This window comes from Cnephaeus nilssonii, assembly GCF_951640355.1.
Source record: "Cnephaeus nilssonii genome assembly, chromosome: 2".
Taxonomy (NCBI): domain Eukaryota; kingdom Metazoa; phylum Chordata; class Mammalia; order Chiroptera; family Vespertilionidae; genus Cnephaeus; species Cnephaeus nilssonii.
In genome coordinates, this window is record NC_137073.1 from 113932178 (window position 1) to 113952848 (window position 20671).

General features: G+C 61.0%; 1 protein-coding gene across 1 annotated transcript in view; it reads right to left on the reverse strand.

The window, feature by feature from the left end:
• Positions 1-19656, reverse strand: part of ARL15 (ARF like GTPase 15) — a 200075-nt gene extending 180419 nt beyond the window's left edge. Inside the window, exon 1 of the mRNA XM_079785332.1 lies at positions 19517-19656. Within this exon, the coding sequence (XP_079641458.1) occupies positions 19517-19528 (12 nt within the window). The 5' untranslated portion in view covers positions 19529-19656. The remainder of the gene's footprint in view (positions 1-19516) is intronic.
• Positions 19657-20671: the final 1015 nt, after the last annotated feature.

Below are 20671 nucleotides of genomic sequence, written 5' to 3' on the forward strand. Positions count from 1 at the left end.
GTGAGCGCCCGTCTCCTGCCGCCCCCACCTGCCCGGTCAGCAGCCAGGGTGCGTCCCCCCACACCACCGCCTTTCTCCCCGGGCCCTGGGTCCCCCCACACCACCGCCTTTCTCCCCGGGCCCTGGGTCCCCCCACACCACCGCCTTTCTCCCCGGGCCCTGGGTCCCCCCCACACCACCGCCTTTCTCCCCGGGCCCTGGGTCCCCCCACACCACCGCCTTTCTCCCCGGGCCCTGGGTCCCCCCACACCACCGCCTTTCTCCCCGGGCCCTGGGTCCCCCCACACCACCGGCCTTCTCCCCGGGCCCTGGGTCCCCCCACACCACCGGCCTTCTCCCCGGGGCCCTGGGTCCTGCCTGGAAACCTGTTCTCTCCCGCTTCCCCGTTGAGACTGGATCCGCAGCCTCTCCTCTCTGTCTGGAGGGAGGGCTGGCCCCCAGCGGGGAGGGGGCGAGGGCGGCGGGGGCGGGGTGCACAGCGGGCGGCTCCGGCTCCGGTGGCGGGTCGGGCCGCCTCCGCGTGCTCAGCCCTCAGTGGTTCGTTCACCTGCACACGCACACTCGCGTGTCTGCCCCACGCACACCATCCCGGTCCGCCGTGCTCACCGCGGCCTGTGGGGTCCGAACACGTGAACCCGCAGCCTCTCCCCCCGTATTTTAAGGAGGAAATGGGCTCAGGGCGTCTCAGTGACTCGACGCGGCTCCTGAGGAAAACATCCCACACCCTCGGACACGTTCGCCCTCTGTGGTGAGGCGAGTACATCCCACACGCCACCCCGTGACCGGGCGAGGGGCGACCCAAGACCAAGGACACAGCCCACCCCGGTGCCCCGTGCCCGGCGAGAGGCGCTACCCCACCCGGCCCAGCCTCTGTGCCCCCACGCGCCCGAGCAGGGGCTCCCCTTAGCCGGCCGGCCTCTGGGGGCAGCTCCGGGGCTAGCCAGCACTGCGGGGCTTGGCAGTACCCCTGGCGTCAGCCCGCCCGCCACCCCCAGGCGGCCCGGCAGGCTCCCCCCTGCCGAGAGCTGCTGCCTGGGGCGACCTCATCTGAGCTCTTGTACTTCATCTGCCCAGACCTACGACCCAGCGTGAAGGCGGGGAGTTCTGGAACGCTGTAGAAAGGAAGCCGCACGCGTGTACCCTTCCGTAACTTTGTCCCGCCCCCCCCCCCCCCCCCGCCCCCCGGCACCGTGCGTGTGGAATGAGTCGCTGTGGCTCGTGTGTCTTACTTCCAGTTCCTATGTTCCCGCTGCGGGGTGGTACCCTGTGACCTTAAAATCCCACAGTCCACGGGTCCAAACCGTTACCGATGGGCACCTGCGTTACTGCTGACATTTGGCTTTTACAATCCGTCTGCTGGAAACCCTCCCTGCGTCCGCAGGGGTCTTCCTACAGGGACACAGGGCGCCTCGGAGGGCGCGCCGGGCGGTCTGCCCGGTCAGACACGCAGCGCTGAGCTCCCGTCCCCCGGGGCGTGCAGGAGCCCCGCTCCCGGGCAGTGGGGACACGCACACCTCCCGACGCGGGGACCGCGCCCAGGCGCGCTGCTTACCGTGCGAACGCCAAGTCTACAAACAGCAAGTGAGATCTGGAGACATTCCGACATCCTCTGAAGATTAAAATGAGAACGAGGTTACCACCGAGGGTCCCCCAGGACCGACGGCCCCGCGTCTCGCTTCTCCCTGGGGAGAAAGGCGGCTGCCCTCTGACCCGGCCTTGTGAGCAGACGGCCGAGCTCTCCTCCCTCGCCTTCTGCAGGCCAGCTCCCCGCACAGGAGGGAGCCGCAGCGCCCGGCCATTCCACAGCGCCGTGGAGAGGTGCCTGCTGGGACGGCTGGGTTTGTTTGCTTTAAATCCTGTTCAAACAGCCAATGTTAATGACAAATTCTTTGATTGCTGGGAATTAATTTTATGAGCATTTTTCGTTCCGTTCAGAACAGATTATAAATATCTACGACGCCCATAGGAAAGTGAGCTTTGTAAAAGGAAAAGATGATCCTAGTCCTACACTAAAGATTTCGAACGGGGGCATTTAGGGAGGACTGAGGCCCTGCTCTCAGACGTAACCTGCAGCACTGGACCCGGAACTCACACCTCCTCACTCCCAAAGCAAGTTCAGTTCCTGGACCCATGTTCGCTCACAAAGCCATTCTCACCCAACGTGACGCTGACGACTTCCTTTAAACGGAGGGGCTATTTCGGCAGGCTGGCCGGCAGGTTAACGTGGCACAGTCCGGCACCGCGCCTGCCATTTCCCGCGGTCCAGGGAGGCCCCAGGACGCCTCCACCACCATCTCAGCATCCGCGGCTGCACCCACAGAGCCCAGGGGGCTGGGGCCCAGGACCCCGATTCCCACAGCGCCCAAGGCTGCCAGGGGCGGGGACAACTGGTGAGCCCGACGGCGTGGCTCAGTGGTTGAGCAAGAGGTCAGGGTTCGATTCCCGGCCAGGTCACATGCCCGGGGTGCCCGCTCGATCCCCAGTAGGGGGCATGCAGGAGGCAGCCGATCCATGATTCTCTCTCATCATGGATGTTTCTCTCTCCCTCTCCCTTCCTCTCTGAAACCAATAAAAAAAATTTTTTTTTAAAAAAAGGAGTATCGCAACAAAGCGAGTTCATCAAGTAAAAGAAGATGAAATAAAGGGAAGCCGTGTTTACTCTAAGTGACTAAAATTCTTCCTCCTCACAGTCCCCAGATGTTCAGGCACCTGCTGGGGTCGCCATCACTGCCCTGCAAACCCTCGCCTGCTTCTGTGCGAGTGCCTGTGGGGCCTCCCACCTCCCCTCTAACCTCTAATCCTCACAAACGGCAGCCTGATCCCCACCACCCTGCCTCCCCACCACCCTGCCTCCGGGCACAGCCCTCGGCCGTCCCCCCTCCAGCTTCCCCCTAACCGCGAGGATCTCGGAGCGGAGTAGAGTGGCCCTGCTCTCTAATGCGGGGAGTCAGGTATAAAGAGGTATCTGAGCCCGGCCGGCCTGGCTCCGTGGTTGAGTGTGGACCTACGAACCAGGAGGCCACGGCTGGATTCCTGGTCAGGGCACATGCCCGGGTTGTGGGCTCAATCCCCAGTGGGGGGCGTGCAGGAGGCAGCCGGTCCATGACTCTCTCTCATCATTGATGTTTCTACCTCTCTCCCTCTCCCTTCCTCTCTGAAGTCAATAAAACTATATTTTAAAAAAGAAAGGGATCTGAGAGCAAGCCAAGCTGCTCTGGTCCTGGGACAGGAGCTGGTAATGCATCTCAATGGTCAGTTCACAGTCTCCCCCGAGATGCTCTGGTGCGAGCACCCGTGTCACTGAGGCCGTAACGCACAGCTCGGGTGAGAGATGGATCTGGCTGTTCCCAATTAGAGTGACTCTCTGCCCAGCTAACCCGCCCGGAGCCTGAGCCAGCACTCACGCCCCACCCCACCCCCCGAGGCGGCCTGGGGGAGCTGCAGATCTACTCCAATGGGGGGAGGGGGGAGGGGGCTAAAACCCGCTGAGGCAGGGACAGGGCTTCAGGGGAACCCAGACAGACACGGGAGACACGCAACGGGAAGTGGACGTGACGTGACTACTTACAGTTGATGGCTGTTTCCCTAAGAAATGTCAGAGGCAAGCATGGAAATAAAGGAGAAGAGAAACTTCAACGAGGTGGCAGAAAAGGAACGTCCCTCCGCAGCCTCAGCCAACCACCACGAGGCACAACAGCCGCCCCGAGGGCGCAAAGCAGCTCCTCTTCCAAGCCAGCTGCTGTTCGGGCCTCCTAGACGTCCTGCCGTGCGGCACGGCCCCGCCGGACACACAGCAAGGCGACACGAGCTCCGGCCTCTGCCCCCTGCAGGGGGTGACGGACTGAACCGGTGACACAGTCCCGCCAACCTCAGAGCCGAGCCTGGGGTGAGCGCCGGGGCGGCGAGGCGGGAGCGTGGACAGAAGCGTAGCGGCCGGCGGAAAGGGGGCGCGGCCCCTGGTGCGCGCGGAGAAGCCTGCCAACGTCCGCTTGGTAGGAGCGCGGCAGGGGACGCGGGGAGGCTTGCACGTTGGGTTTGGTTTTCAAGGTGGAAGAGGTCTTCTTTCTTTTTTTTTTTTTCTTTTTTTTTTTTATATATATATATCTTTTTTTTATTGATTTCAGAGAGGAAGGGAGAGAGGGAGAGATGGAAACATCAGTGATGAGAGAGAATCATTGATCGTCTGCCTCCTGCCCGCCCCCTACTGGGGATCGAGCCCACAACCCAGGCATGTGCCCTTGACCAGAATTGAACCCGGGACCCTTCACTCCACAGGCTGACGCTCTACCCACTGAGCAAAACCAGCTAGGGCAAGGCCTTCTTTCTTAAGTGGTAACAGGTCTGTCTCATGAACTGGAAGCAAAAGAATGTTCTGCCCACCGTGACGGCTGAAGCACCAGCCTTAGCATTGCCACCCCGGCACTGACTCCCCGAAGTCCCGCCCAGGCGGGAAGGGTGGCCGGAGCGGCTCAGGATGTTAGATGCCGAGCTGCAGGCACGTGCACTTGGCGTGAGTCCCCTTCGTGGCATAACCTGAGCGCCGACGGTGTGCAGGCCAGTCCGTGCGGAGGCCTGCGCTGCACAAGCCTGTTCTCAGGGAGCCGGGCGGGGGGAGGTCGCAAATGCAACAAAGAAACCAAGTTAGCTGAGGACAAATGCCACAAAGAAAGAGAAGAGAACAGAATGTGCAGGGAGAGAAACCCGGGGATGGCGACCTTTGAGAGCAGGGGCACTTCCCACAATGCCTGGCCAATGACATGTGGCCCCCAGCCTGCTGTTGTGAATAAAGCTTTATTGGAACATGGCCACATGCCTCTGCTTACATGTCACCCAGGCCTGCTTTTGGAGCGACTGGGCAGCTGGGACAGAGACTGTGTGGCCTGCGAGGCCTGAAACACTCCCAACGGACCCTTCGCAGAGAGCTGCCCCCCACACCCGCACCCCCCTCACCCCCACACCCCGCTGCAGCCCGCCGCCTGGAGTCTCCATGGCAGAGCTGTTCAACGCCGCAGGCGCCAGGCGGGCAGACAGAGCTGCCTCTGCCCTGTCCAGGCGCCCACGTGGTTCAGGACGGGCCTGCTGCGTGAAGGAGCCGGACAGGAAGAGGGAGAGGCTGGGAGGGAGAAGGGAGGGGGGCTGTCTTCTCACAACCCCATCGGACGGGCATCCTTCAGGGGGTCGTCTAAAAGCTCCCGATTCCTCTCCTGCGGAAGCTGGTATCTGAGCACTGGGCCACCCACCGGCATTCGAGCCCAGGCCGAGAGCCGCTGCGCTGCATTCCAAGCAAAGAACACGATGGAAAGGTCGCTTCTAACCGCGTCCTTGAACTGTGAGCCCCCAGGGAGGCGCTCCCCACGCCCCCTCGGAAGAGCCCTCTGCTGCCACTGCTGCTGCCACTGCCGACCTCTCATGACCTCTCACCGCCGACCTCTCACCGCTGACCTCTCACCACTGACCTCTCACCGCCGACCTCTCACCGCCGACCTCTCATGACCTCTCACCGCCGACCTCTCACCGCCGACCTCTCACCGCCGACCTCTCATGACCTCTCACCGCCGACCTCTCACCGCCGACCTCTCACCGCCGACCTCTCACCGCTGACCTCTCACCACTGACCTCTCACCGCCGACCTCTCACTGCTGACCTCTCACCGCTGACCTCTCACCGCCGACCTCTCACTGCTGACCTCTCACCACTGACCTCTCACCGCCGACCTCTCACTGCTGACCTCTCACCGCCGACCTCTCACTGCCGACCTCTCACCACTGACCTCTCACTGCGATGGCAGAAAGCAGGGGAGACACAGTCTCGCCTCAGACCTCTGGGTTTGGGAAACAGAAGAACGGCTTTCAACAACCACCCGTGAGCCGTCAAACCCTGACTCCTCTCCGTGTTTTCTTCGCCGTCATGCGTGTTTAACGTCGGCTCGCTCAAGGCCACGGTTCCTACGGAGTGAAGCTGCACATGCTTCTCCCACAGCCCCGTGTCTGTCAGCTCCTTTCCGTCCACGTGTGCTCTCCTTTGCAAGAATACCGGGTGTAAAGCGTTTTTAAAAACAGCGACTGAGGATCTATTCCGAGCATGGAATCCAGAGAACCTCTGACCACGCCTGCTTCGCCGAACGACTGAAACGAGCATAAAGCTCACGTCCTCAGTGCGGTGTGAAGCTCTAAGCGCTCGGAACGTAGGAACCGGACACTGCTCCCCTGTGGGAGCTTCCCCAGACGGCCGGTCCCACAGGCCTGTCCCCGAAGGAGGACACGCGGGGAGAAGCTAACATGTCGCTGGCGCGGGAATCCAGGTCCTTCCCACGCGGCGGCAGGAACCACAGCCTGAGCCCATCGACACGCAGAACCGCTCCGCTGCGGGCTCGAGCGGGAGCCTGCCCAGCCAGGCCAGGTCGGCAGGGGCCCTCAGACCAGCAGGAAACGCAAGGAAGCCCCGGACGTGACAGCTTGTCCTGCCCGAGGGCCAGGTCCCGGAACCCAACCCTCACGGGAAGACGGTGCCGCACGAAGAGAAACACGGAGTGACACAGGTGCACGGCACTTCACGCACGATGGGAGAAAGGAAATCCGACGTCACAGGCGGTTCCGAGCCGGCACGCACCTTCAGCAAGCGGGCACGCACAGGCAGCCGCGCCCCCCCCTCCCCCCCCCCCCCCCCCCCCCCCCCCCCGGGCTCAGCACTCCGCGCCCCACAGCAGCGGCCGGCGGGGAGCAGCCGGAGGGCTAGGCCGGTGGGAGGCAGCCAGAGGGCCAGGCCGGCGAGAGGGGAGCAGCCGGAGGGCCAGGCCGGCGGGGATCAACCGGAGGGCTAGGCCGGTGGGAGGCAGCCAGAGGGCCAGGCCGGCGAGAGGCAGCCAGAGGGCCAGGCCGGCGGGGAGCAGCCGGAGGGCCAGGCCGGCGGGGAGCAGCCGGAGGGCCAGGCCGGCGGGGAGCAGCCGGAGGGCCAGGCCGGCGGGGAGCAGCCGGAGGGCCAGGCCGGCGGGGAGCAGCCGGAGGGCCAGGCCGGCGGGGAGCAGCCGGAGGGCCAGGCCGGCGGGGAGCAGCCGGAGGGCCAGGCCGGCGGGGAGCAGCCGGAGGGCCAGGCCGGCGGGGAGCAGCCGGAGGGCCAGGCCGGCGGGGAGCAGCCGGAGGGCCAGGCCGGCGGGGAGCAGCCGGAGGGCCAGGCCGGCGGGGAGCAGCCGGAGGGCCAGGCCGGCGGGGAGCAGCCGGAGGGCCAGGCCGGCGGGGAGCAGCCAGAGGGCCAGGCCGGCGAGGAGCAGCCAGAGGGCCAGGCCGGCGAGAGGCAGCCAGCGGGCCAGGCCGGCGGGGAGCAGCCGGAGGGCCAGGCCGGCGGGGAGCAGCCGGAGGGCCAGGCCGGCGGGGAGCAGCCGGAGGGCCAGGCCGGCGGGGAGCAGCCGGAGGGCCAGGCCGGCGGGGAGCAGCCGGAGGGCCAGGCCGGCGGGGAGCAGCCGGAGGGCCAGGCCGGCGGGGAGCAGCCGGAGGGCCAGGCCGGCGGGGAGCAGCCGGAGGGCCAGGCCGGCGGGGAGCAGCCGGAGGGCCAGGCCGGCGGGGAGCAGCCGGAGGGCCAGGCCGGCGGGGAGCAGCCGGAGGGCCAGGCCGGCGGGGAGCAGCCGGAGGGCCAGGCCGGCGGGGAGCAGCCAGAGGGCCAGGCCGGCGGGGAGCAGCCGGAGGGCCAGGCCGGCGGGGAGCAGCCAGAGGGCCAGGCCGGCGGGAGGCAGCCAGAGGGCCAGGGAGCCGCCATCCATCACCAGCCGGGCGGTTCTCAGAGGCACAAACCTGCCTTTCAAGCTGTTCGGTTCCAACAGAAGAGACGCTGAGCCTCCCCAGCCCCATCTGACCCCAGGCAGGACCTGGAGAGCGTGCCCACTGTCACAGCCACGCTGCGGCCACGGCACCAGGCAGCCTGGCCACGGGGACTCAGGCACCCGGGGCCACGGGCCAGGCCCTGTCACCCCACGGCACACCCAGGGGCGGCCGCGATCTTGACCCCGGTTCCCGGCGCGGGCCGCGGGGCAGGAAGGGCTGAGGTGGGCGCTGGAAAAATGAACGGGATCGGGAAGCTTTGTGGCGACAATAGCCCTGGGCCCGGTTTTCCATCCAAGTCCCCGTCCGAGAGGAAGCGGTCCCTGGCGGTTACAGTCCCAGGCCCGGGAAGTCTGCTGCCCTCCGAGCGGGCTGTCGAGGTCACGTGCGTCCCATGCCCAGAGCAGCGCCGGGCCCTGAGGCTCACAGGAAACGGTGTCTGCGTGCACGGACGGGAGGTCACGTGGAGGCAGCCTCAGGGTTTCAGAGCCGGAGGAGACCGGAAGACAGCCGTGCCGGCAGGGAGGACGATGGAGAAAACGCCTAAGAAGTCTGAAGTCATCTAATCAATCCCACCTTCCCTACCAACGGCATTCATCCCAGAGGCACGGACGGCTGCCCGCCCCCACCCGCATCGGGGGCCCCCCACCCGCATCGGGGGCCCCCACCCGCATCGGGGGCTCCCACCCGCATCGGGGGCCCCCACCCGCATCGGGAGCCCCCACCCGCATCGGGGGCTCCCACCCGCATCGGGGGCCCCCACCCGCATCGGGGGCTCCCACCCGCATCGGGGGCGGGCCGGAGCACCCGGGCCTCCGAGCTCGTGGGAATTGTCACCGAATCCCACAACTGGGCGACGTAGGATTTCAGAATGCAGTCAGGTACCTTCTCCAAAAAAGAAGGGATCCCCTTTATTCTCACGCGGGGGCATCGGAGGCCGCCCTGGGAGCTTCAGATGTTCCAGACTCAGAAAGGTCCCTGAGAGCCCCCCACACAGCAGCTGAGGGTGAGTGACCGGAACCCCCACACACAGCAGCTGAGGGTGAGTGACCGGAACCCCCACACACAGCAGCTGAGGGTGAGTGACCGGACCCCCACACACACACAGCAGCTGAGGGTGAGTGACCGGAACCCCACACACACAGCAGCTGAGGGTGAGTGACCGGACCCCCACACACACACAGCAGCTGAGGGTGAGGTGACCGGACCCCCCCACACACAGCAGCTGAGGGTGAATGACCGGAACCCCCCACACACAGCAGCTGAGGGTGAGTGACCGGACCCCCACACACACACAGCAGCTGAGGGTGAGTGACCAGAACCCCCACACACACAGCAGCTGAGGGTGAGTGACCGGAACCCCACACACAGCAGCTGAGGGTGAGTGACCGGAACTCGCTGACGCCCAGGGTGCGGTCTCACCGGTGCCACCACTTGGAAAACGTGTCACGGTGTTCACAAGCCCAAACATGTGCACACACTGTGAGCCCAGATCCCACGCCACCAACACGTGCTTTCCACCCAAACCACGGACAGGAATGTCCGCAGCAGCTCCACTCCCACACCCACCCGTGACGGAGGGGAGGGGAGTACCGGTGTATTCACGCCGTAGTCCCCAGCGGCCCGGCGGGGGGTCCGCTGGCTGCACATGGTCCTTGCACTGGAAGGTCACAGGTGTGATTCCTGGTCAGGACGCACGCCCAGCCTTCGGGTCCGGTCCCTGGTCAGGGCGCGTACAGAAGGCAGCCGATGGATGTATCTCTCTCGCATCAGTGTCTCTCTCTCTGCCTCTCCCTCTCCCTCTCCCTTCCTCTCTCTCTAAAAAGGTCAGTAAGAAAAGCAGCACAATACGTAACTATTACAAAGAAGAACAAACTGCCCGGCCAGCGTGGCTCCGTGGTGGAGGGTCAACCTAGGAACCAGGAGGTCACAGTTCGATTCCCGGTCAGGGCACATGCCCGGGTGAGGGCTCGATCCCCAGGGGGGGATGTGCAGGAGGCAGCCGATCCATGATTCTCTCTCATCACGGATGTTTCCCTCTCTCTATCCTTCTCCCTTCCTCTCTGAAATCAATAAAAATATATTTTAAAATAATAATAATAATAATAATTAATAAAAACGTTTTTTAAAATGCATGTTAATGTTTTTTTATAAGATTACCAGATCACTTACTAGTCATAAATGCCACCTAAAAAAATGTCTTTGGCCTGGCCGGTGTGCTCAGCGGTTAGAGGGCTTGATTCCCAGTCAAGGGCACGTGCCTCCGTCACAGGTCCCCCAGCCCTGGTACGGGCAGGTGCGGGAGGGAGGCAAGCAATCGGCGTCTCTCCCCCTGAACCCCACCCGCCTCTCCCTCCTTTCCACTCTCTCTAGAAATCAATAAAAAAATACCCTCTGGTGAGGATTTTAAAAAAAAGTCTCTGAATCAGATCAGGAAAAGAGGAGGAAATAAAAATTAATAGTAAAATTAACTTGGACATCCAGCTTGAGACCATAAAATACCGGTAAACTGCAGAACAGACAAAAAGGAAAATTCCAGACTCTCTGGCCATTGTCCAAGGCCAGGGACAACTTTTAAACGCCCGGCTCTTAACATGTACGAGGAAGAATGTGTTCGTACATAGCGTTTAGTCAGATCGTTTCACAAAGATTGTACGCTGCCGTTTCTGGAGAGACGCAAAATCCCCAAAGTGTGGCTGATGGGGGGGGGGGGGGGAATGAAGGACGGAGGGAGGCGCTTTCCCTCCCCTCCTCCCCTCACCCCTCTGCGGAGGCCGCTCTACGGGGTCACCGGGTCACAGGGCAGCCGGCAGATCGGTATAGAAAGGGCGTGTTATTACGCTTATTTTTTATTGGTTGATTTGAGAGGGAGGGCGAGGCAGAGAGAAACAGAGAAGCACCGATGTGTGGTCCCACCTAGTCATGCATTCATTCGCTGACGCCTGTATGTGCCCTGACGAGGGGCTGAACCCGCAACCTCGGCGTGTCGGGACGGCGCTCTGCCCACCCGAAGTCCTCGGCCAGCAGTGTGGTGATGATCAAAGCCCTTCCCGGTTTGCTCCTCAGAGCGAATCCTCGCAGAGGCTCTGATGCCGCCTGGACTGGACCAGGAGGAGCTGTGGCTTAGGGTGATCCTCTGAGACCGGCTCCAGGACTGGGGTCAGAAACAAGTGTGTTCTACACACACTCACACACACACACTCACACACACACACACTCACACACACACACACTCACTCACACACACACACACACACACACACAGGCAGGGCTGCCCTCAGCCACCACAAGGACTCACTCACTTGAGCAATACCAAGGGCTTTGAAATAAGTACCTCTTGACCCTACAAATCCACTTCCAGAACGTGATCCTACAGCAAAAATGCGCCAAAGGCCTAAGACCCTGCAGGCGCTCACCCCCTCCCAGTCACGCCCTGCAGATGCAGAGGGAAAGCTGCGTCACGAAAACACGCGTCGAACTTTGACCCCGTTTCCAAATTTCCTTGGCGCTGGCACCACTTTCTGTAGTGAGACTCCAGGCCCAGAGGACGCGGGCCCCTGACACCCTGGCTGGCCGAAGCACCCCAAAGAGCTTAGGGGGGATGGGGGGGGGGGCTCACAGCAGAGCTATTTGTAACAGCCCAAATCACAGCCAACACTAAACAGTCAACGAGGCGATTCGTTAGGAAAAGCAGAAAAGGAATGCTGTGGAAGAAGAGACACTGTTAATCCGAAAGTGTAAAAAGGTTACAAAAGTACATCCTCACTGCGATGCGAGGTTAAAAAATGCTCCGCCGTTCTCTGCGGGCTGCGGGATTACAGGTGCCTTTCCCAGGGTGCTTTGCTATGCTTTCTAAATTTCCTTCACTAAGCTTTGACTTCATTTTTTAACCTTTATTGTTGAAAGTATTATATATGTCCCCTCTTTCACCCCACTGACCCCCTCCAGCCCGGCCCCACCCCAGGCCTTCACCACCCTACTGTTTGTGTCCATGGATTATGCATATCTTCTATGTACACTGAGTGGCCAGATTATTATGATCTCTGAACCCATAATAATCTGGCCACTCAGTATATATATGTATATTAGAGGCCCGGTGCATGAATTTGTGCATGGGTGGGGTCCGGCCAGCCTGGCCAGGGGGAGGGGACATAGGCCATTGGCCGGCCTGCCTGCTGGTCAAACTCCTGGTCAAGGAGACAATTTGCATATTAGCCTTTTATTATATAGGATAGACACTGAGTGGCCAGATTATTATGTGTCCAGAGATCATAATAATCTGGCCACTCAGTGTATATAAAAGGCTAATATGGCCGAAACTGGTTTGGCTCAGTGGATAGAGCGTCGGCCTGCGGACTCAAGGGTCCCGGGTTCGATTCCGGTCAAGGGCATGTACCTTGGTTGCGGGCACATCCCCAGTGGGGGGTGTGCAGGAGGCAGCTGATCGATGTTTCTCTCTCATCGATGTTTCTAACTCTCTGTCCCTCTCTCTTCCTCTCTGTAAAAAATCAATAAAATATGTTTAAAAGGCTAATATGCAAAGTGCCCCCTCGGGAGTTCGACTGGAAGTTCGATCACTCGCTATGACGTTCGCTGACCACCAGGGGGCGGCACGAACAAAGGAAGGCCCCAGCCGGCAGTCGGAAGGCCCGATGGGTCCTAATCGCCAGCCAGGCCTAGGGACCTACCCGTGCACGTATTTCATGCACAGGCCTCTAGTATTATATAAGTTCTTTGGTTGATCATGTCCCACCCACCCACCCTCCCCTGCCTTCCCCCTGAGATTCTGCATAAGTTTTTACTTTAACAATAGTAAACCTGTTTACCAAAATAATCTTAGGCCTTACATGGGCAAGAATGTATGTGCGTATACCTGAGTTAATGTGATTACAAAATGATTGCTATAAACTGCAAAAGAAGCTGGTGAATCATAAGACGAAAATGCATATAATAAAACCTCATTAAACAATGGATGTGCTTCCTCGTAGAGAACTGAAAACAAGTAAACACACCACAACCTCGCCTCAAAGCCAACACCCATTCCCACAGTGAGCTCCTCCCCGCACCCGGTGAGCGCGCCACGGGGAACCAGGGGCACACAGCACGCACCCAGGCACACGCAGCCGCCCCCGCTCATGGCAGCAGCTCCAGGGACATAAAGCACGTTTCAACACACGCGTGAAGCGACAGCCACGAACGGGGGCAGTCGTCCCCACCGAGGGGGGAGGGGGGCAGGCTTCAGCCGCAGCCTCAACCTTCCTTTCCTTTGTCAAGAACATCAGTCTTGAAGTAAAAATGGCAAAATGTTAACAACTGTTCAATCAGGGAGGCCAGTACACGGACGTGTGTTTCATTATTTTCTTTACTTTTCTAAACACGAGGATTCAGAATACTTGCATTTATTAAAAATCAAACTTGGGCCCAGCCAGTGTGGCTCAGCTGCTGAGCACTGACCCATAAACCAGGAGGTCACGGAGGCGGCCGATCAATGATTCTCTCTCATCATTGATGTCTCCATCTCTCTCTCCCTCTCCCTTGTCTCTGAAATAAATAAAAAATATATTTTTTTAAAAAAGAAAGAAACATAGATCAGCCATCCCCTGCACGCCCCCCACTGGGAATCAAGCCCACAACCCGGGCATGTGCCCTGCGTGGGAATCGAACCATCACCTCCTGGTTCCTAGGTCGATGCTCAGCCCGAGCCACGCCGGCCGGGTGACGCTGGTGTCTTGACTTGAGCACAAGTCAGAACCGGCTGCGTAAGGTCTGGAGCCCAGTGCAAAACAAAACTGTTTGCAAAGCCCCAAAAATGAAAAATGTCGAGACAGTAACTGCAGAGCATTCAATGGCGCCCAGCCCCGGGCCCCAGGTCCCCGGCTGCCGGAAACCGGTCACGATCTCACTAATAGAGAGATGTGGAGGCTGGTCAACCTTGAAGCTCTGAAAGGTCAGGGCCAACCACGCCCGGTCTAATTCAGACAATGGTAACTGAGGCAACTTCCCCACCAAGTAATCCTGTCAATCCTCACTGATAAGACAGTCTGCCTGTTACTGGAATTACCTGTCCAAGGGCCATGGGTGTATCCCAAACTGAATAAAAGGGATGGCAAGGCCAAGGCAAGGCGTAGTCCTCCCCCTAGAGGTGGGCTCCCGCCTGGCCCCCAATATTCCCAAATTAACGCTTTGCTAGTCTCTCATTTGTGTGCGGCCTCCTCCAGAACCCGAACCCTGAACCCGAACCCTGAACCACGCGGGACGTGAAAGGGGTTCCCACACCCGGCCTCGTGGGAAGTAAGGGGGTCAACACTCAACACTTCACAGACACTCGGAAACGAGAACTGGCCTGGGGCTCCCCCAAAGCCGAAGCATCGGGGAGGTGCCAGGCGGGGGACGGAGCAGAACTACCGGGGGCTCCGCGCCCAGTCAAAGCCCCCCGCAGCCCAGCGGGGGGCAGTCCCGGGACCTGCTGCTTCCGGTTACCCCCCACGTAGGCACCCGCCCTCTAACCGCTCCTTCTCCCCATCTACCCTTCTAGTTCGGTCGTCCCAGGCCTTTGCCTACGGACATCCATCAGCGAGAGGCGATGGCCGGGTCTGCGGGGACGCTGCTTGCCGGCAGCTCTGGGGAGAGGAAGGACAGACGGCGGGTCTCGGCGGCGTCGCCAAAGGAAACCAGCGCCGCAGGAGGCCGGAGCCTGTCCCTGAAGCCGTGCCAGGGGCTACCAGGGCCGCCTGGGCACCATCGGCGGCCACGGGATGAGACGTCCGATGCTGAAGGTCAGCGAGTGGCCGTGCGGACGCGGGGGTGGGAGGCGGGGACGCGGCAGTTTCCACGCAGCCTCGTCCTGCAGCCCCTCGGCAGGGCCGGGCCTGGACGCGTGGGAGCACCCGCGGGCGGGCGGGGATCCTGGCTCCTCACGCTGTGCCCAGGAAGCGGCACCGCATTTACGTGAATCACACTGTCCATGTCACCCGCGTCCCACCGGCCTGAACACCGTGGAAGGAGGGGGAGGGAGGGCTGGGGCCACAGGCCCTGCGCTGCCCGTCAGCCGTGGGGGCCCGGGGTGACACGGGGCCCGGGGTGACACGCCGCCCGGGCCTCGGCTGAAGGCCACGGGGTCTGGCACACAGCAAGTGCTCACTGATGTTACCCGCCAAGCTCCCGCTCCGCACCCACCCCATGCCAGCCCGCACACGGCTCGGCGCCCTTCACCACGCGGGCTCCTCGAGGCACGAGCCACGTCCCGTGTGTCCTCTCCTCACTCACACTCGAGACGGGAGGAACCTGGGGTATGTCAAGGTCGCGGGCTCCATCCGGGGTCAGGGCACGTACAAGAAACAACCAATGACTGCATGAATGAGTGACAGCCGTGGTCCATGTGGCTCGGTTGGTTAGAGCGTCATCCTGTAAACTGAAGGGTCTCGGGTTCGATTCCCAGGCAGGGCACATGCCCAGGTAGCGGGTTCCAGCTCTGGTTAGGGGGCGTAAGGGAGGCAAGCATTCAATGTTTCTCTCTCACACTGATGTCTCTCTCTCTCTCCCTCTCTCTCCCTCTCTCTTTTCTCTCTCTTTAAAATCAATGAAGACATATCCTCGGGTGAGGGTTTTTAAAAGTGAAACAACAAATCGATGTTGTTGTTTCACTCCCTTGCTCTTTCAAAAAATCAATTTTAAAAAAATTTTGTAATAAAATTTTTCTCTCTCTCTCTCACTCCCTTGCTCTTTCAAAAAATCAATTTTAAAAAAATTTTGTAATAAAAAAGCAAGACTGGAGGGACCCAAGCCAGAGAAGGGAGCTAACGCCTTTAACGAGGCGCCTGCCCGATGGTACGGATGCTCTGAGCCCTTCCCGAGGAGAGTCCGCCGACGGGAGATCTGCTCACTGCGCTCCCGTTATTGTCACCTTACTATTTATTAACAGAGGAACATTAAGTGACTCTGACCAATCCAGTTAAAACTACAAGGTGTTCGGCCTGTGCTGTTATTTTATGTCAAGGTGACCACCGTGGGAACACACCTAGTCATGTTCATAGTCACCAGGAGCTGAACACAGCACGCTTTTAAGACAGGTGAACCGCAGGCGAAAGCACACGTGTGCCTCCCAGCTCCGTGCGCGGGCTGACGGTCAGCCTCCTGCTCGGCGCTCGGCCCCGCTGTGGTGCCGTCACGGAGTTCGCTTCCGGGCTGTTTGGTCGGCTGGTTAGCTGGTTTTTATCCTGCAAGTGGTGATGGACTAGAACTACTTCCTGTCAGTTGAGCTTCCCCCTCACACGTAAGCTTTTATATGTCAGGCCAGGTACTGCCTGTGACCGAGAGCCTGGCCGGGTTCGCCCGTCGCCACCAGGAAGGAAGCTAGAACCCAGACCTCGCTAATCCCAAGCACGATAGCCAAGCAGTGGCCACTGACAAGGAGCACCCGGGACTCACCACGCAGGGAGGGGTCACCCTGTCCGGTCTCCCTTTGCATTCAAGTTCACAGTAACACAAAGGGACAGGTGGAGTAAGAGGGAACCCCACCAGAAGGCCCAGGGCGCAGCACAAGCGGCCTCCCCCGCCCCCCGCCTTATCCAACCCGTCCCGGAGAGCACGCCCCACAGCCCCACAGCCCACAGCCAAGGTCATCCCGTCAGGCACTCATCCCTCGTGACGGTCAGGGCCATGCACACAGCGGGGACTCCATGAATCCTTGTTGAGTGGATTAGTGAGCCCAGAACGTGGTTTATTTTCACAGGTAGTAACCAATCCGCAAGCCTCTCGACTTCCTGCTGATGGATGAGCGCCTGCATCTGCTGGTTTCAAAGGCGGCCCCGTGGTCACCGCCAGCAGGCACGGTCCCTCCGCAGGAGACGGCGCCGGCAATGCCATCCCGGCGCCCTCCCTTCCCGCCTCACATCTGGAAAGCAGCGTGCTGTTTGTGAGCTCCGTTCCCTCCCGTATCTCATTTAACCACGACGGGCAGGCCGGAACCCCAACTCGTTTCACTGCTGCTGCTTTGATGGTCACCCGACCGTCTTCTCCCGCCTTCTTCCCACATCGCCTCGCTCGCCCCGCTTGTCCGGAGAGAAAGAGGCTGGTCCCACCTGTTGGAACGGCAGCAACCTCTTTACCCACAGATGTGACCGGATGAACGCCCGGGGCCTTAAAGCCCGCCGTGAGCGTGGGAAGCAGGCGGATGGCCGCCCGGGCAGAGCCCCGCATCACCTGGAAAACTGAGCTCTTCCTGTTTACGCTGCGCCCGGGCTGCGCACATTCTATCTTGATAGTCGTCAGCGAAGGGAAACGGCTACAGTCTGGCTACATTCTGCATTCCCCGGAACAAAACACCGAATCCCACAGATTCTATCTCGCCGCCGTGAGCAGCTGGTGAGGAAAGCCTCACACTCATTCAACTCAGCAGCCACACCGGGCACCGGGCGACACACGTTACCGGGGACTCGCAAACGACCCCTTTCTCCTTGAACTGAAATCAACAAAAACCTTGTCTTACATATGAAGGCACTGTCCCCGTCCCTCTAACTTAGAACGTTCCTTGAAGTTAAGAAATCAAGAGCAACTTCTACAATCAGAGAGCACCATCATGTTTTCACATCCGCAGTCTTATTAAAAACAATTAAAAATAGCACGTCTATCTCTCTCTCATTTCTCTTCCTCCCCACTCTCCTCCAGATAAGGGAGGCTCAATGGTGACATCCAGCCCCACAAACAATGGGCAGTTCACACACCGCTCCCCCTCCGGCTTCCAGCAGCAACAGGAAGTCACTCGCGCACTCTGGCTGGCGGCCCTGTTGGTTGGAGCATCATCCCAGGCCCCGAGGGGTCGCTGGTTCGGTTCCCAGTCAGGACTGCAGACTCCATCCCAGCAGAAGGCAGCCAATTGATGTTTCTCTCTCTCTCCCCCTCTCCCTTCCTCTCTCTCTGAAAAAAATCAATAAAAAATAGGTGTGTGATTTTTAAGAAAATCCAACATCTACTACAAAGAAAAGCGAAGATACGATGGCACACACATCATCTGTGTCTGTGCCCAGACCGGATGCTGGCGCTGGCCCACGCGCTCAGCAAACCCGCAAGGCTCAGACTCGGAATGAGAGAAGCAATTTTTCCCTGGAGGATAGTAAAGGGACCTGATGAATTTTGAAAACAAGATCCCCGATACAGTCAACGAAACTGACTTTCATTCTTCAGGACCTGGATTGTAACTGGACGCCATATAAATTCTGTCAGTGAGAACGCGTCCCTCTGACCTGACGGCAGTGAGAAAGGAGCGAGCGCGGCACAGCCTTTCCGCGAGGACCAGCAAAAAGTAAACACAAAACACCACCCCAGAGGTTGGTTTGTTCTGCTTTCCCAGTACTGTTTCGGCGGGCTTCATGTTTTTGTGTGTTTTTTAAAGACTGAAATCTTTTTTTTTAATATATTTTTATTGATTTCAGAGAGGAAGGGGGAGAGAGAGAGAGAGAGAAACATGAACGATGAGAGAGAATCATTGACCGGCCCACATCCCTCACGTTGGGGATCAGGCCTGCAGCCCGGTTCACAGGTAGACGCTCACCCACGGAGTCACACCGGCCGGACAACCAAAGTTTTCTTTTTCTTTTCCCGCCCAACGCTGTGGTGGGTTTGACCCCTCAGAGGCGGCTTTAGAAAGCAATGTGGAATGTCAGCTCACCCAGGGATGAAGAGACAGGCACAGTCAGAGAAGCCCCTTCACCGCCTCCAGGGGCAGGTGGCAGGCGTGCCTTTGTCACCAAGATACAGGGAGTCACTGGCAGCAGCAGAGGGACGACAGACAGCATTTGAACTCAGAGGCTTCTCCTCTCTCCAGGAGCTCCTGCCGGCTCCCCCAGCTCCGGAGGGAGGCGTGAGGCTTGGGGGAAGCCTCCATCTCCTTCCCTAGACCAAGCCACATCCACGGCACCAGCACCCACCCCGCCGGCCCGGCGGTCCCGGCCCGGAGAGCATCCGCGGCCTTTGTCCGCGCGGCACAAGCGTAATTCCTAGAAGGCCCATCGACCGTGCACAAGCCACGGCATTGGTCCAACCGGGTGGCAGGAGGGTCACCGCGTCCGACCCCCCGCACCGCGCATGGCCATAGGGTTCGGCTCGCAAGGCAAACGCCTGGTGACCTCACAGGACCAAACCCGGCCCCTGTCCATCAGGACGCCCGGAGCCCAACCTGCAGTCCGGGCAGTCCGAGGTCTGCAACAATACGGGGTGCCCGCACGATCCCCGCACACACCCCCGTCCATTGTCAGCCGTGTGCGCGCCCGCGCCGGGCGGCCACCTCCCACCTGAACTTGGGGGCCGGCCGGGCGCACAGGTGAGCGGCGGGCACGGGCGGGACCCCGGCGGCGGCTGCAGGCGGGTCGGCCCGGCTGCTTTATGTGCTTTTAAAGCCTCGCCGCGACCCGGGTCACCGCTTTCGAGATCTAATCGCAGCAAATGAGCGGCTGCCGGGCACTTAGGGAGCCATTCGGGTTATGGCTGTTTAATGGGACCTGGAGCCGCGCGGCAGGGGCGCGCAGGGGACGCGGCGGCCCCGCGGCCTCACCTGTCAGCTCCGCCCCGAGCCCCCGCCCCGCGCAGCCCCCGGGCCCGGCCGCCGCGGGAGCGGGCCCCCGGCATCGCGCCCCGGGCAGGAGCAGGGCTGTCCCCGGCGGGACCCCGCGCGCCCGGTGCGCCGGGGACGCGCCCCGCCCCGCACCTACCAGATAATCCATGTACGGAGCGCTCCGGTACGCGGCGATCAGGCATCCGGCGCCCGCGGCATCCGGATCGGCTCCGAACCCGGAAAAAAGAGCGACCGGGCAGCGAGCGAGCAGCCCCTGCAAAGCCAGCGACGCGAAAACTGCCGAGCGCCGCCGAGCAGCCGAGGCACCCGGGGCGCCGCGATTGGCCGGGGGGTGGGGGGCGGGCCTCGGGAACGCCGCGCGCTGATTGGCTGCGGCGCCTATAACAGGCAGGCCTCCGCGGAGCAGCGCGGGAGAGGCGGGCCCAGGTCCCCCGGGAGGGCGTGGCGCGGGGCGGGGCGGGGCGGGAGCCGGGGCGGTGCAGGCGGAAGGGCGGGCGGTGGAGGCGGAAAATCGGCCTCGGGGCTGAGCGCTCCCAGAGCTTCCTCCTGGCCTAGATGGGCGCCAGCTGGGCTCCAGGCCGCGCGGGTGGGGTCCCCGCCCCCCCGCCCACCCCCGGCGGGAAGCCAGCGCCCGAGGAGCCCCTCTTCCCAGCGATTCCCGCAGGATCTGGCCGAGCCCGGCTGGGACTGTCCACGGTGGGACGCTGCCCAGGCAGGGGCGCCAGCCGATGTGCCTGGGGGTGCAGGGAGCCCCCCCCCCCCCCATCAGATGGTATAGAATAGTAAGAGCCAGGAAAATTCCAGGACAAGCTGACAGCAGTTTGCAGCCACCTAGTAAGTCCTAGCTTCCCTACACCAGGGAGACTGGAGTAAATGCTTTGTACTTCCCCCAGCCGGAGGGTAAGACGCTTAAATCACCCAACTTAGGGAGAAGAGAACAGAAATCCATTAAGTGCCATTTGCCAGCCTCACCCAAGGACAGGCAAATTAAGAGAATAACTCTCATTTTGGCACATCAGCAAAAAACTGATGAATAGTCCATTGATTCACCCCTAAGACCTCCCCTAAACACCCAGCCTTTTGAACCCGGAAAAGGAAGGGGGCAGGTGCTCCCTCCAGGGAGCACGCCCTTGCCATTCCCTCCCTGTCTCCTTCCCCGAGGCAGGCACCTCCTAACCGCTAAGGGGCCCCAGGAGACTAGCCGCCAGGGCAGCAGTGGGCAGCAGCAGCGCGTCCTGGCTGACCCCTGAACCTTTCCCCCAGGCCCCCTGTTCTCGGACCTCGCAGTGAG